The sequence below is a fragment of the Magallana gigas genome, chromosome 5, assembly GCF_963853765.1.
Source record: "Magallana gigas chromosome 5, xbMagGiga1.1, whole genome shotgun sequence".
Taxonomy (NCBI): Eukaryota; Metazoa; Mollusca; class Bivalvia; order Ostreida; family Ostreidae; genus Magallana; species Magallana gigas.
This window is the reverse complement of record NC_088857.1, coordinates 27638234-27652579: the sequence shown is the minus strand read 5'-3', so window position 1 is coordinate 27652579 and position 14346 is coordinate 27638234. Positions and strand designations below refer to the sequence as shown.

Below are 14346 nucleotides of genomic sequence, written 5' to 3'. Positions count from 1 at the left end.
GAGTTATGTTCAAGACATGTGTGATGAATTACATCATGGCTAGTCATAAAATATTCTAATTTAATCTTTTCAGCGCAATTTTATTTTAAAATCAAAATATGGTTAAACATGGAAAAGTATTGTCCTTTCTGACATATATTATTTTTCAAATAATATCTGCAATATGACTACTTTAGTCATATTGCAGATATTATTTGAAAAATAATATATGTCAGAAAGGACAGTATTACTAATGTGGTATTGTAGACCTTCATCATTGTACTAAGACATTACAGGTTATTAGTGCTAGAAAGCTCGAATACCGCGGTTCGCGTTTTCAAAATATACATCACCGCATTGTTTATGTCTTTATTTCCCATTTCAATGTCTTTATAGGAAATTTTGGAACTCGGCATTACGTGTTTGGTATGCACCTTGTCCTGTCCCTTTGTGCACTCGTCACCCGAAGCCCAGTAGATCCTACCATGGATATCATCATCCAAAGAATCAGTTATGGTGTAATTTTCAAGGAAGAATTGAAACTGTTATTAGCCAAAGAATATTGGTTGCACATTTTTCATATTGAAATACCAAAACGTTTTTAATTGTCCAAGGTACCTTTTTGCAATGCACAAAGTAGAGTAAGAGAACCCTCTTGTACTTTACTTGATAATATGGTCAACTTCGTTATGGTCCACACGAAGTAACCTTAGCCCATCATAACCAAACACTCTTGAACATTCGAACCATGATCCCTCAAACCACGATTTTAAAGAAAAGACAAGCTAGAGCATTTTAACCCTTTATTGAATCCCTGTCAAAAAAGTATATTCGGCACAGCAACCATGGATGATGTTAATATATTAGCAGGTCACATAAATACTTTAAACAGTAAGACTGAAAAAAAATGGCTAAAGCTTAGGAGCAACATCGTGCCCACTTATCATCTTTCATTTCTCTATCAGACAGCAGAATTAAGAATTTAAGACAATCCAAATTTTATGTTGAAAATGACCACTGCATTTAAAAACAAGTTCTTTGAATTAGACCATTCTTTTGCTAATGTGTCAGAGGTTTTAATAATTCAAGCTAATAAAGCCACAACACTAAAATCCAAGTTAGATAGGTTTGAAAACACAATTCAAAGTCTTTTGGAAGGAAACATTTCTCACTTTCTGGTTTCAAGACACCAGTTTGGTAGAGTTATTGCAGAAATCAATCATAAGCTCAGAAAACCATAACAGAAATTTTATCATATACATACGGATCCCACTTATTACCATATAATGGACAATTCTTTTTTGCCAGAAACATAAACGAGTTATACGTTATGGCTAGATCTCCTATTTCATCTCGAAGTACTTCACTTCAACTGTATACGTGTTAAGTTTACTTGTACCAACTTCTAAGAATGTAACACAGAAGATGCAAGCCACTCAACTTTTATCCCTTTCCAGTTATTTTGCTATAACCAGTCATCATGATGATTTTGTTTCTTTGAGTACTGAGGATCTATATAAATGTGTATAAGGTTCTGTAAGGTTGTGGAATTTTAATGTACCCTTGAATCCTATTACTATTCCGGACTACACTATGGCTTTATTTGCAAATGTTCTGATATCATTGTGCACTATGGCTTTATTTGCAAATGTTCTGATATCATTGTGCACTATGGCTTTATTTGCAAATGTTCTGATATCATTAAGCTTACAGCTACGCAAGTTCTGTTATACAACACCCCTACTGTCATTCTAGATTGCCCGGAGGAAAATTTTGTGCTTTTTTGTATCATACAGATTCCTTGCAGATGTCTGTTATCCACAGAATCATTATATCTTATCATACTTTCATGTTAAATATTGAAATCTGATCGGTTTAGACGCAGTTGATAATCTGTTCTATTACCCTCAGCGTTAGCAACATACTTGGCAACGGGGTAACACAACGAATTGTTACATGCGCGTAAATTATGCGCGTACAGTTGGCCGTAGAATTCAGGTCATTTCTATATATCAGAGATATAAATAACAATGTTATTTATGTATCTGGAAAGCACATATCAGTTTGAAGAAAATAGCAAGTCAACAAAAGTAAGTCGCATGTTGTCATAACTATTTTGCATTTTGCATTTATGATGTCAGATACGGGCATTAGTAAGTGATTTTACCCATATCCAAATACAGATTCTCTTAAAAGATTTGTAACTTGCAAGTTAACATAATTTTTTTTGCAAGCAGACATAACAATCTTGCATGTTGCCATAATTTTATTATCTTGCAACTAGGGGGCAGGAATATGCCAACGTATAATGAGTATGTAAAGGTAATTTAAAAATTGTTGCTAATGTACATCAAGTACTGAATGCAGATGAAAAAAATACATTTTTGCTGCATGATAAAGTAAAGAATTCAAGTGTAAAAAATCTCACATTTATAAATCCATTCAATTAAGAGAACATTCACAATATCCAAGAAATTTCTCGGAATTCACTCATACCATGACACAAGTATTCTGCTTTGTTCAGTTCATTTAATAGATGGCGTTAGGGAATAATGGTCATCTATTTTTTACATCGTGATTGATGAACTGCGCAACTCTCATAGAAAACACATCTCGGACAGTCCCGCATGGAGTTTTTGCTGTTGCTTCAAGATTTTTCAAAAGCTGTGGCAGTAAAGATGTCTTCATTTCATCCTGGAAACTATACTGCAATGGCAATATAAAATCTTAAGATTTAATAAATACAAAAAACAAATGCCTGTTGGAATCTTTCAGAACAAGTATAATTAAGTTGTACAATTCTAGTCATTTTAAATTTGTCATTTTGTAAATCAGTATGAATAATTCCAGTAAATTCAAGTACTACATGGTATGTAAACTGTGTGCATGCATTCCTCTTGTTACTTACTGCATTAAATGCCAAATAAACTGCTTTAAATGCAGGCTGCTTGTCGTTATGCATGGCACGCCTACTGCCATGAAGTACGCAGGCCCCGCCTCGTTCCGCTCCTTTGCACACACTCATATACATACAATGATCAGGCCTATAATTCCACTCACAGGGGTAAACATAAAGCTCATCTGTAACAATATGGATGCTTTAGTTTCTTTATGATAAAAATCAATATCTGATAAAAACTAGATGTACTGTGAGCAAGCTCACAATTGATACCCCCCGCTAAGAAAAAAATCATAACGCGTGTATTTTTGCTATTATAGAAAATATTGGATGAATCTATTTCACTGTCCATTTTCTATAAATAACAACTGCTTTATTTTTGAAAACTGTTAATTTTCAGCTTCTTATATTTCCATTAATACAAGACATGACACAGACAGAATTTAGCTTTGTTGAAACAATGACCTTGAACTTTCTCAATTGACCTTGGGTCAAGGTCATGACACACCCTTTAATCATAAGCAATCTTTGTGTGAAGTAAGAACTTCCAATGTTTCCCAATAAGAAAGATATTGACCGGACACGAATTTTGCATTTTTTCTGCCAGTGACCTTGACCTTGCCCGAATGACCTTGGGTCAAGGTCATGACAAACCCTTAGGTCATAAGCAATCTTTGTGTGAAGTAAGAACTTCCAATGTTTCTCCATAAGAAAGATATGGACCGGACACGAATTTTGCACTTTTTCTGCCAGTGACCTTGACCTTGCCCGAATGACCTTGGGTCAAGGTCATGACACACCCTTAGGTCATAAGCAATCTTTGTGTGAAGCAAAAACTTCCAATGTTTCTCCATAAGAAAGATATGGACCGGACACGATTGCACAGACAGACGGACGGACAGACAGACAGACGGACAGACGGACGGACGGACAAGGTGATTCCTATATACCCCCCCAAACTTTGTTTGCGGGGGGTATAAAAATATATGCATAAAAAAGGTCACAACGGTTCCCATATCAATTACTGGTATATCAGCTTTCCAATTTTCAGGAACAATTAACAATTCTTCAAAGAAGATTTTTAATTTCTTTTCACAATATGCAAAAATGTTCCTTTTGATCTAAATGTAGCTTCTACACATAAAATTGAAAATAATTATCATCATTAGTTACCGGTATGTGATTTGCATTTTTCTTATTTAATTTTTTTATTTTTAATGTGTTTTAATCATTTCAAACAACTTGATACATATAAACATGAAATCACTCTGAATTTTCTTACCGGGATGAAAGTGGAAGTAGACATTAATGAGGTCCTGGTCTCCCCAAGTCAACTTTAATTTGTACTCTTTGTAGTAATTTTTGATGGAGGAAAGCCATGTTGAATTTCGAAGTCTTGTCAAATTCATGAGCATCACTCCAGAATTAACACCTGCACATTAGATCAGTTCAACTATATATTTAGCTATAATAATTTTAAAAAAACTAATTTATCTAAAATCAATGACAAAAGTTTATGAAACATACATGTACATATTATATGTATTAAATTTATCAACTTCATTGCAAATATTATATTCGTCATATGCAAAAATCAAACCGTGAATCAGATGTCATACCTAGTTCTCCAAAATATGGGTGTCTAGCAAATCTGTTGTACCAGCCAGTTTGTCTGTCTTCACTCTCTGGAGCCAAAGCAATTAGTTGTGTACTGTTGAATCGAGAAAAATGAAACCAGATTTCCTCCAAGGGGGAGAGGAATAATATGTCAGTATCAACATAAAGCAGGGAATCCACATTGGTCAAAATGGACTGGAAACAAAAAAACAATATTGTTTAAAGCTACAATGAGATGTACATGTATTCATAGTGTTTTTTATTTAACAACTTGTATATAATTAGGAATGCATATAATCAGTTATAATTAGAAATTACTAGCATATTAAACAATTATGTATACATAAACAAGGGTTTCCTATAACTATTCATGTAAATTTTTAAACATGCATAAGGCTGCTTAATTGTAAGGCCATTTCACATTTTTTCTCTGTTTAATATCCGTGGATAAATTTGTTTTGAGGCATGGAAATTTAAAACAAACACAACACATATGTTTACCCCCCAAAAATATATATTAAATACACATGTATGTACTCTTAATGTTTTAAAATACATGTACTCGCTAGATTTAAAATTTGCTTTGTTTTACAATATCTGTCAAAAATTGGGATTTTTTGTGTTTATTTCTGTAATAGTATGAAGAAAATGCTCAAGTATAAATGATAAAGAATTTTATCCATGGATTTAATAATATTATCATTCCTCAGTATTCTAGGTAATGCATTATCTGACTGGGTCTAGAAAATCGCATGCAAGGGCAAAAAAACTTCAAATTTCCCTGTCTTCATCATATTTTTTATCATATTCTACCACTTCGAAAGCCACATGAATTTTCATTCCAATGTGGATAAAAAAATCCAGAGGATGAGCATACAATGTATTCAAATGATTGATTAAAAAAAAAATAATAGTTTTAAATTCCTTTTATATCAGAAAACTGACATAGAAAGAAACTGGTAAACATTCCCTACCTTATTACTTTACGAGAGTTAAAAAACAATTAAAACCCAATGTATTTTAAGTTATCATGTCTCATTCAGTATAATTAACAATTTATTGCATGAACGTTTGGGAGAAATGATGATTTAGCCCCCCAAAAATTATATTTCCCTTGGACATTGCCTTCAGGCAATATGATTTTCCCTGAATTAAATCTTCATATCTCCCTCACCATCATGCAATAAATATATAATGTGTTTTCCTGTTGGTTTGCATTTTTTCCTGATAAAAAGATAATTTTTTACCTTTGAATGGATGCTTAACATAAAAAAACTTTAAATGGTCTAACTAAAACAAGAGAGCCATAGGCCACATAGCACAACTATTTTGACCCAAGTTTATTTAAAACTGTTATCTATAGCTTTATCATATCAAATATTATAATATAATGACATGTACATGTACCCACATTTTTTCGGTGCAAACATTTGCATTCTGCATACCTAAACAAGTCAAGTACATGTAAATTCATACCTCTTGATACAAGCTAGCTTACAATTAATAACCATAGTACTGCGCAGAGCATTTATTCCTCAATGGTTATATACATACACATTTAGACCCATTGTGTCATCTTTATATACAAGACACTAAGATATTCTTATTACATGCTTTAGCTTAATTCCATGTTATCAGTTAATTATTCCACCCCCTCCTCCTTACCAGAACTCTAAACTTTTAAAACTAGCCCTTTACCAGAATATGCTACATGAATGAGTCAGGGCTGATTGGAACTGGCCCAGTGGTTCTGGAGAAGTTGAACGTGTAACAGCCAAAGACAAATGGAAATCAGTTTATCTTTCAATAAGATCTAGCTACATGAACAGTTCTTTATTATTGATTTCTATATCTACCAGGTGCATGTATATCACTTACTGGAATAAACAACCTTTGTGAGGCACATGGTTTAAACAACATTTTCCACTCTTGATTTGAGTCAGGGTATATTATACCATACAGATGATATTCAAACTTCTTTCTGACGGGGCTTGGCCATGAATTGAGCTAAAAAAAAAATGAAAAAAATAGATGAGATTACTAATAGTTAAAATACTGTAAAAATATCACATTTGGCTGTGTATTCTATTTAGTGTTTTAGGTAGAAAGCGGCTTCCATTATATAAATCAAGATCATCACTAATGGTTTGCAAACATGAAAAAGATTAGGTACTTTCAGAAGTAGGCTAATGCAAATCCACTCTGACTTGTTGAAAACCCATTTCCACAAAATATTGTACATGCTAAATATAATATGTTGACAGCAGTACCAAATCATTAATATGATTTAAAAGAAGTCTTAATAAAAAAGGTGCACATAGGCCACCTCACTCATCATGTTGTATAAGATTTTCCACAACAACAAAAAAACACAAAATATACATCTACATTAGTTTACATGAAACACTACTACGAAATTATGTCAGTGATTTCACTATTTAAAAGAAAGTGAATTCTACACTCTGGTATGACAACCATGTGTTTAAAGGATCAAAATATCTTTCTAAGAAAGGAACTGCATGTATCTTTATACACACCTGGTACTGTAAGGCAGAATGCAGCTCTTCCTCTGCAAAGATGTGGATAATGATGTAAGACTTGGTGAAGAGGACTGCAGACTTGATGAGGGTAATGGACTCGTTGCCACGATCACCGCAAACAACAAGGGAAAGATGGATACTGTCTCTCCAAATTCTTCCTCGCCTATTCAAATCAATCATTGCTTTTAAAATACAAATTAAGTAACTTACAACTATTGATAAATTCCTTAGTTTTGATTTGTATACTTTGATGCATCAGCTACAAAAATTAAATCAAGTAAGGATACAGCGTGAGCGTTAATCCCACTACTGTAATCTTTGATGTCCCCCAGGTCACTTGTGTGTCTGAAACACATCTAGAGCATTAGGAATCCCCTGAAGCATTTTAAAATACTTTTATTTTCATCAAGTTATACACTCTAAGTTGCATATAGCCCAGTGTACTGTATAGCTTCTCTATCCACTATCCAGCAACCTAACTGTACACAAAATCATGACCCAAACCACTTTTACACAACAAAGAATGCTCATTTGTACAATTTGTCATTTGCTGTAACTCTACAGCATAGATTCAAATTGTTGTTAGACACAGATTGGAAAACATTAACAATGCAACTTGAATAAAATTAGAAAAATATGAAATCTTAAAAATTTTTAGCAGAGTTGTGACCATATACTCCTCTAAAAAAAAATTCATACAATCAACCCCCAAATTGAATAAGTTAGCCCTTAAACATATTTGATAAATAGAAATAGCAAATTAGGCCATTTATAAATATTGTGTAACAAATATTCATTCATAAGCTAAGTTGAATATGTATCAACATGGCCCACATCGTTGTGTATTTATCATGTATCAAAGGCATGCATCTCTTTTTTATTAGGGCTTTATGATTGTGCTACTTTGCCTTACTTTTCCTTTTCAGCCAGTCTTAGCTTTTCTTCTTTCGTTACTTCTTTGGGTTTAAGCGACTGATTTTGGATGATTTGGTTGCCCTCTGTAGCTCCCCTCTCCTGTACATTTTGGTCAGCTTGCTGATGGATGATGTAGAACATGAACACAGCTACCAGGACAATGACTGTCAGCCCAAACTTGAAGATCATTCTACGACGCATCAAGCATCTCTTAGTGAAACCAGACCTAAACCTTGTAAAATAGGTGTCATAAGGTAAAAATGACTGTTTTAACCACATATGTTCAACTTTTGTCAGGACATTGGTGGTTACTGTTTAATAATTGCAAAGATTAAAAGAAGTAATAAATAAAGTCACCATATAAAACTTTTCATTAGGATAACTTGAAATTTACAAAAAATAAAAAAAACCATTTATTTTTCATTGCTCTTAAACAGTCAAGTCAATATTCTGAAAATGGAGTTAACTCTGAAAACGACGTCTAAGGCTCAATCATGCATAGTGGTAAATTGGCATTTCTAATGTAAACAAAGTGTGAGTTACCTTAGTAAGTTCCAACAAAATCTCTTAAATTGGACAAAAACAGGTCAAAAAACATTTTATAAGTTTCAAAAAACATTTCTGAATGTTTAAGTGTCCTATTTATGCCCCATGTATAAAACTGTTTACTTGTATTAAACAAGATCAATTTTTTAAAATGAAAAACTTAAATCATGCAAAACTTGTCAATGAAATGTTTAAAATAAATCAAACACTTAGAGATGTATATTTATCATTGTAATGTTAACAGACTGGTTAAAGTATAGTCCCATTTTAATCAATTTCACCATAAATTGTTTAATTCTCATGAATTATTTTGTATTTAAAATGCTTTCCTTAGTCCTTACACTGGAAACATCGACTCCAAAAATGAAGTCTAAGCTAGATGCCTGCCAAAATTCACTTTCATTGACTCTTTTTTTCAGAGTCTGACTAGGTTGTTAAAACTACCAAATAGATAAAAATGCCAAAATTTCCCATTATAAAATTGTAAGAAATTTGTTTTTACTCTTATCAGTTCCTATGGTTAAATGAATGAGACATGCCAATGTGGGGAAATCTTGAACTATTTCCATAACATTGATTTTAAACTGTTATCAGGTTATGGTCACTGATGTGTACATATATTTATTCACAAAATCGAAAGTCTTTCCCAGATTACCAATTCCGTCACTTTTTTTCATACTAATTTTAAGAGTACACACACCTGTCAATATGTTTTGACTCAAAATGTACAGTTAAGTATTATATCCCGTTTAGGCGATTGTTCGCACTTCTTCACTAAATAATTAACAAATTTATCCGTAAATAATTTAAAGACTAAATCTATTCAGAGGACGATGCCTTATGAATGACATGAAGGATCGTGCTGTAAAACGTGTCATTTAAAGCAAAGGAAAGTACCTTAGAATCAAGGAACTAAGAACAGAAAGAACTGTTGTCTTTTGAGATTCATTTCAAACCGGATATTCGTAGTGGAAACTAAATTCTAAAACTAAATGACTTAAGGCCTACATAAATAATTCCGTATTTCTGAGCAAATGTACCCAGGCACAGTTTAAATGTTTGCATGCTGTCCTAGGGTTTAATCAAATCCAGTCACAGTCAAATGGATTTTTTTTCCAATTAAATTTGGTATTTTCATATTTTTTTTATATGTAGATCTAACGTACCACACATGTTGAAATTATATAACGTTACATGTACATGTGTAAATGCTTTGAACAGTGTCCTTTTCTTGCGCTAGTTTTGAAAATATAACTCAACAATTACAAAAAGATAAAAAATTAAAATGTACATGCAATGGAAAAATAGTTTCGATCTAAATGTAGGGAGTTAGAGTTATTGGAAGAATGTTTTTTTGAATTTGTTCAATGATTTTTTATAAAAATCTCGACCATATTTTCTGGTTACAAAATAACAAATTTTAAAAGATTTGATGACGTATTTTGCATTTGAAGCGTGAATTAGTAATGTTGTCGACACTTGTTAATAACTCAGAATATTTGAAAAACATTTGCTTTTGAAAAGGGTATTATATAAGCTACAATAGTAATTGAAATTCAAATTTTAAAATCGCTTGAAAGGGGCATGGTCACGATGTTTGTCAGATTTCATTTTTCTGTTTTATTATTTACAATGCTATAGGAATGCATTTCTAATGATCAAATGAATTTTGAGATTCAATCGTAGAGTTATTAGCAAGATACAGGGCTTAATTACAACTCTTTGTAATGAAAAGGCTCGTGCCCTGTTTTTGTTTACATATGTTAGATATACCAGTAAAAATCTTTTTCAAACTGATTTGTCTATCTTCTTATTCATTTTAAGCATAAACAAACAGTTCCTAACGTTTAACACATTATTTTTGGTCTAAAACTGTAATTTTCACTTCAACATTCAAAATGTAAACAAAGGCTTTGTTTACATAGCAAAGAATTGCAAGCTCTGTAACTCACTCATAACTCAACAAATGACACTCAAATTTTGGCTACATATTAGAAATGGCTTGCTGAAGCATTGTTAACATTAAAATCGGAGAAATAATTTTTGACCAAAATCGTGACTATGCCCCTTTAATATTGGATATATGTTTCTTTGACTTTGGTTATCAAACAATAATTTAATTCTGGTTGTAACGCGCTATCTGATTGGCTAAAAAATTATTTTATATCGTATAAAGAATGTTTCCTACGTCATAGTAGGAATAACGTCAAAAACGTATCAATACGCCTGACGTTACGTTTGAATTTTGTACAATTTTACGTCATTTTAAATGTCAAATGACCGTTTTCATCTACAATGCAGAGAAAAAAGCAATGAATTCAATATTTATTAGTTTTATACGATATAAAATGGTTTGAAACAGTTTACGCTTTTTTATAAACCGCTTCGCGGTTTATAAAGCGTAAACTGCCCCAAACCATTTTATATCGTATAAAACAAATAAATATTGAATTCATTCCTTAAATATAAAGCTATAAAATCAAACAAATATGATGACGTGAAGTAAAATGTTGCGTGCATGCGCGTGTGTGTGAGAGAGAGAGAGAGAGATTCAAATAAAAACGTTGACAATTTAGAAAGATTTTATCATTAAATTTTTCATTTTTTGTGAAGTTTGTTTCATTGGTAAACTACAAGCAACAATAACAAAGTTAATATGCATGTAGTTTACCAATTGTTTTGTAAATGAAAGTGAAATCAAATTATATAACAAATTATAAAAAAGAAATAATAGAATTGAAAAGAAATCCCCCGATGGACAGCAGGCAAGAGGGATGCATGTACAATGTAGGTATCGATCGCTGATGAATCTTTAAAATACAAAATCCTTTTAAAAAAGTCCACCATTTGCAAATTTGGAAGAGGGTCAAGAAAATAACTTTGATTTTGTTTACATTACATAAGATGAAAAGTATTACCAATGTTAACAAATCTTTTAACTGACTTTATCATTTTCAAATTACGTAACATTATATTGGATAAACAATCAATCAAAGACAAGTATTTGAATAAACAACTGAAAGAAACCGCTTTGGTTACAACAAAATGCTCAAATTGAAAGCTAGAGACTTGTATTTAAAAAAAGTATGAAGAGTGGTTTTAAGTATACAAATTATATTGTAAACGAAAGTGGTTTGAAATCTAAAGAATTTTTAACTGAATGATCAGCTTGCATAAATAACCTGGATTTGTGAATGCCTGTTGATCAACACAGTGAAAGTATTTAAATTTTCTTTCTTCCTTTTTGTTTAAATTTTAAAATAGATAAAATTTTCAATACGTAAATAAAAAGTTGTTTTAAAACATACATTTTTAGCTACGTCGTAATTTAAATCATGTATATATTACACAAATAACGTAAAAACTTGGTGGGGACACACCCAGGGTGTGATATTGGCTTTATACATATAAGTAAATCTTACAACGTTAACCACGACCCAGCACCGTATGCAGTTACTCATTTATCCGGTTGATGCAATTATATTTATCTCTGAACTCTGAGCACCAATTCTTGATCCGTGAATTCATGAGCAATGTGTCTTAATTATGTGACATCCGTCATGGACACAATCCTATATGTTTGGTATATATATATATATATAATAATTACACATAAGTGAGATTGCATATGCCAATATGCATATGTGACTCTCAGAATCACTTACATGCATGCTATTGCATTACTGGATGTTTAAAGTGAAAATAATTTTTATATTGAATTTTGATAAACTGATTGAAAAGAAAAAGAAACAAACCATGTTTTGGGTAGTTTGCTTGGTTCTGTTCGCGTGTGGTGGATGCTCTGCATCAACCACAACAGAGACAAACGAAACAAAGGCAAACATACCACAATCGGACCGTCTGTATAATGATTTAATGAAGGACTTCAACAAATACGTACGACCGACAGAAGTTTCTCCCGTTACAGTGAATGTTACCTTTTTCCTCGTCGGCATTAAGGAATTTGACGAGGTGAACGGAATGTTTTCGGTAACTGGCTTTTTTCAGGTCACTTGGCAAGATTCTCGTTTAAGATGGAACTCTTCGGATTATGGCGATTTGCAAACTCTGGAGCTGCCAGAAAGGAAGACGTGGATACCTAACATTAGTCTGTTAAATCCTTACGTTAGAGTTGAGCGCATTGCAAAAGGAGTTTCTCCAGTAAGATATTCTTCCAGCGGAATCGCCATTTGGTTGCCAGGTGACGTGTTGTCAAGTAGATGTGAAGTGGATGTAACAAAGTATCCATTTGATACCCAGACTTGTCGTCTGCTTTTTGGATGTTGGGGATATCCATCGTCTTCGATCGTTGTTCAGGCACCGAATCCAAAAGTCGGAACGTTTTATTTCATAGAACACGATACATGGGAAATAATGCACCAGAGAGTCGAGACCGTTTCAGACTTATTTTTGACGTACGTCAGTGTCGACATAACGATGAAGAGGCATCCAGGGTTCGCAGTCATTAACCTTGTTGTTCCCTTGATATTTTTTGGACTGATGAATATTTTCGTTTTTATTTTACCCATCGAGAGCGGCGAGAGACTCTCTTACTGTGTTACTGTTCTGTTGGCAATAGCTGTGTTTTTGACCATTGTTGAGCAGAATTTACCTCAAACATCAGACCCTATCTCAATTTTATCTTACTACGTCCTCGCTAATTTGGGAATGAGCTGTTTTATTTGCTTCGTTGTAATTATTGGTCTGGTATGTTATAACAAAGACCAGAATCAAATGCCTGTTCCAAAGAATTTTTCACATATAGCAAGGACCTGTTGTCGTCGGAGAAAAACTAAACTGGAAGTTGAAGAGGAAAACACCGAAGAAAATGAGGATTTTAACATCACATGGCGAACGATTGCAGGATATCTTGATACTTTTATGATATATTTCTGTATTTTGTTCGTCGTCCTATCAAATGTTCTTCTTTTTGCGATATCCATGAGTTGAATAATGAAATGACCATAATGTCACACCTACAAAATGTGCTAGACAAGATGAAGTACAATTGTTGTTTATTTGAGTTTTGTAAGTTTTGTTTTCAATTTGGTAAAAAGAAAACACAATGTCTTTATCGTTTTTCTTTACATGGTATAGAAATGTATGGATGCACAAGTTTACCTTTAATTTAATTAAGTCTAATAGAAAATTACTTAATTACCAGCGGATATCTTCACATATATATTATAAAATAACCAAAAATCCATTTTAAGAAGAACTTAGACTTAAAGAGGTTCGCTCCTCTATTTTTGGGTTACTATTTTATGTCAACTCTTATCTTAAAATTTTACATCATATATAGATTCGATTTGTATATCTATATTTTACAATGCCAAATGAACTATATGGAATAAAATTGTTAAAAGAAAATTATACAGAGTTTAGTTAGAGACTATATTTTGGGGCGGATGGTTTTCACACAAACTTAACTTCCAGATAGTTTGTGTATTACGATATATTCATGTTGTTCTGAAAAACATTTTTGAACAATATTTTGATATTTCTATCGATATCTTTTGGCGTATTCATCTTATATTGCAGAGAAGTCAAGAAAAAGTTAACTCTTAGACTAATTTTTGCCAAAAATTAGCTTATTTCATGTCAAATCTCAATTTTTTGAGATGTTACCCCTACTTTTTTACTTTTATATGACACATTAAATGTATGTCTGTTTGTATGCAAAGTTTTGGAAAGTTGGCATTACTATTATTTTTTATTTGCGTTATAGTTTGATTACTCCAAATTTTTGTAACTATCTTTACATTTGCTGTTGTATTCATTATGTACTGGCATTTGAAGCCATCAGTAAAGCAAAAGTTTTTTAAACTTTGACTTGGATCAATTTCTAAG

The 14346-nt window shown here is 32.4% G+C and overlaps 2 protein-coding genes across 2 annotated transcripts; one reads left to right on the top strand and one right to left on the bottom strand.

Annotated features, from left to right (window-relative positions):
• Window positions 1–2231: 2231 nt before the first annotated feature.
• LOC105331239 (glucoside xylosyltransferase 2) lies at window positions 2232–9495 on the bottom strand. Its single transcript, XM_034455413.2, has 8 exons — window positions 9394–9495; window positions 7949–8182; window positions 7033–7198; window positions 6374–6502; window positions 4498–4690; window positions 4161–4310; window positions 2888–3060; window positions 2232–2685 (listed from the first exon to the last, which is right to left on the bottom strand). Exons 2-8 carry the CDS (start codon window positions 8149–8151, stop codon window positions 2536–2538), a joined length of 1164 nt encoding a protein of 387 aa, XP_034311304.2. The 5' UTR covers window positions 8152–8182; window positions 9394–9495; the 3' UTR covers window positions 2232–2535.
• A 2634-nt stretch (window positions 9496–12129) lies between these two features.
• Window positions 12130–14305, top strand: LOC136275450 (neuronal acetylcholine receptor subunit alpha-6-like). The gene has a single exon (XM_066084723.1). It carries the CDS (start codon window positions 12166–12168, stop codon window positions 13444–13446), a length of 1281 nt encoding a protein of 426 aa, XP_065940795.1. The 5' UTR covers window positions 12130–12165; the 3' UTR covers window positions 13447–14305.
• Window positions 14306–14346: the final 41 nt, after the last annotated feature.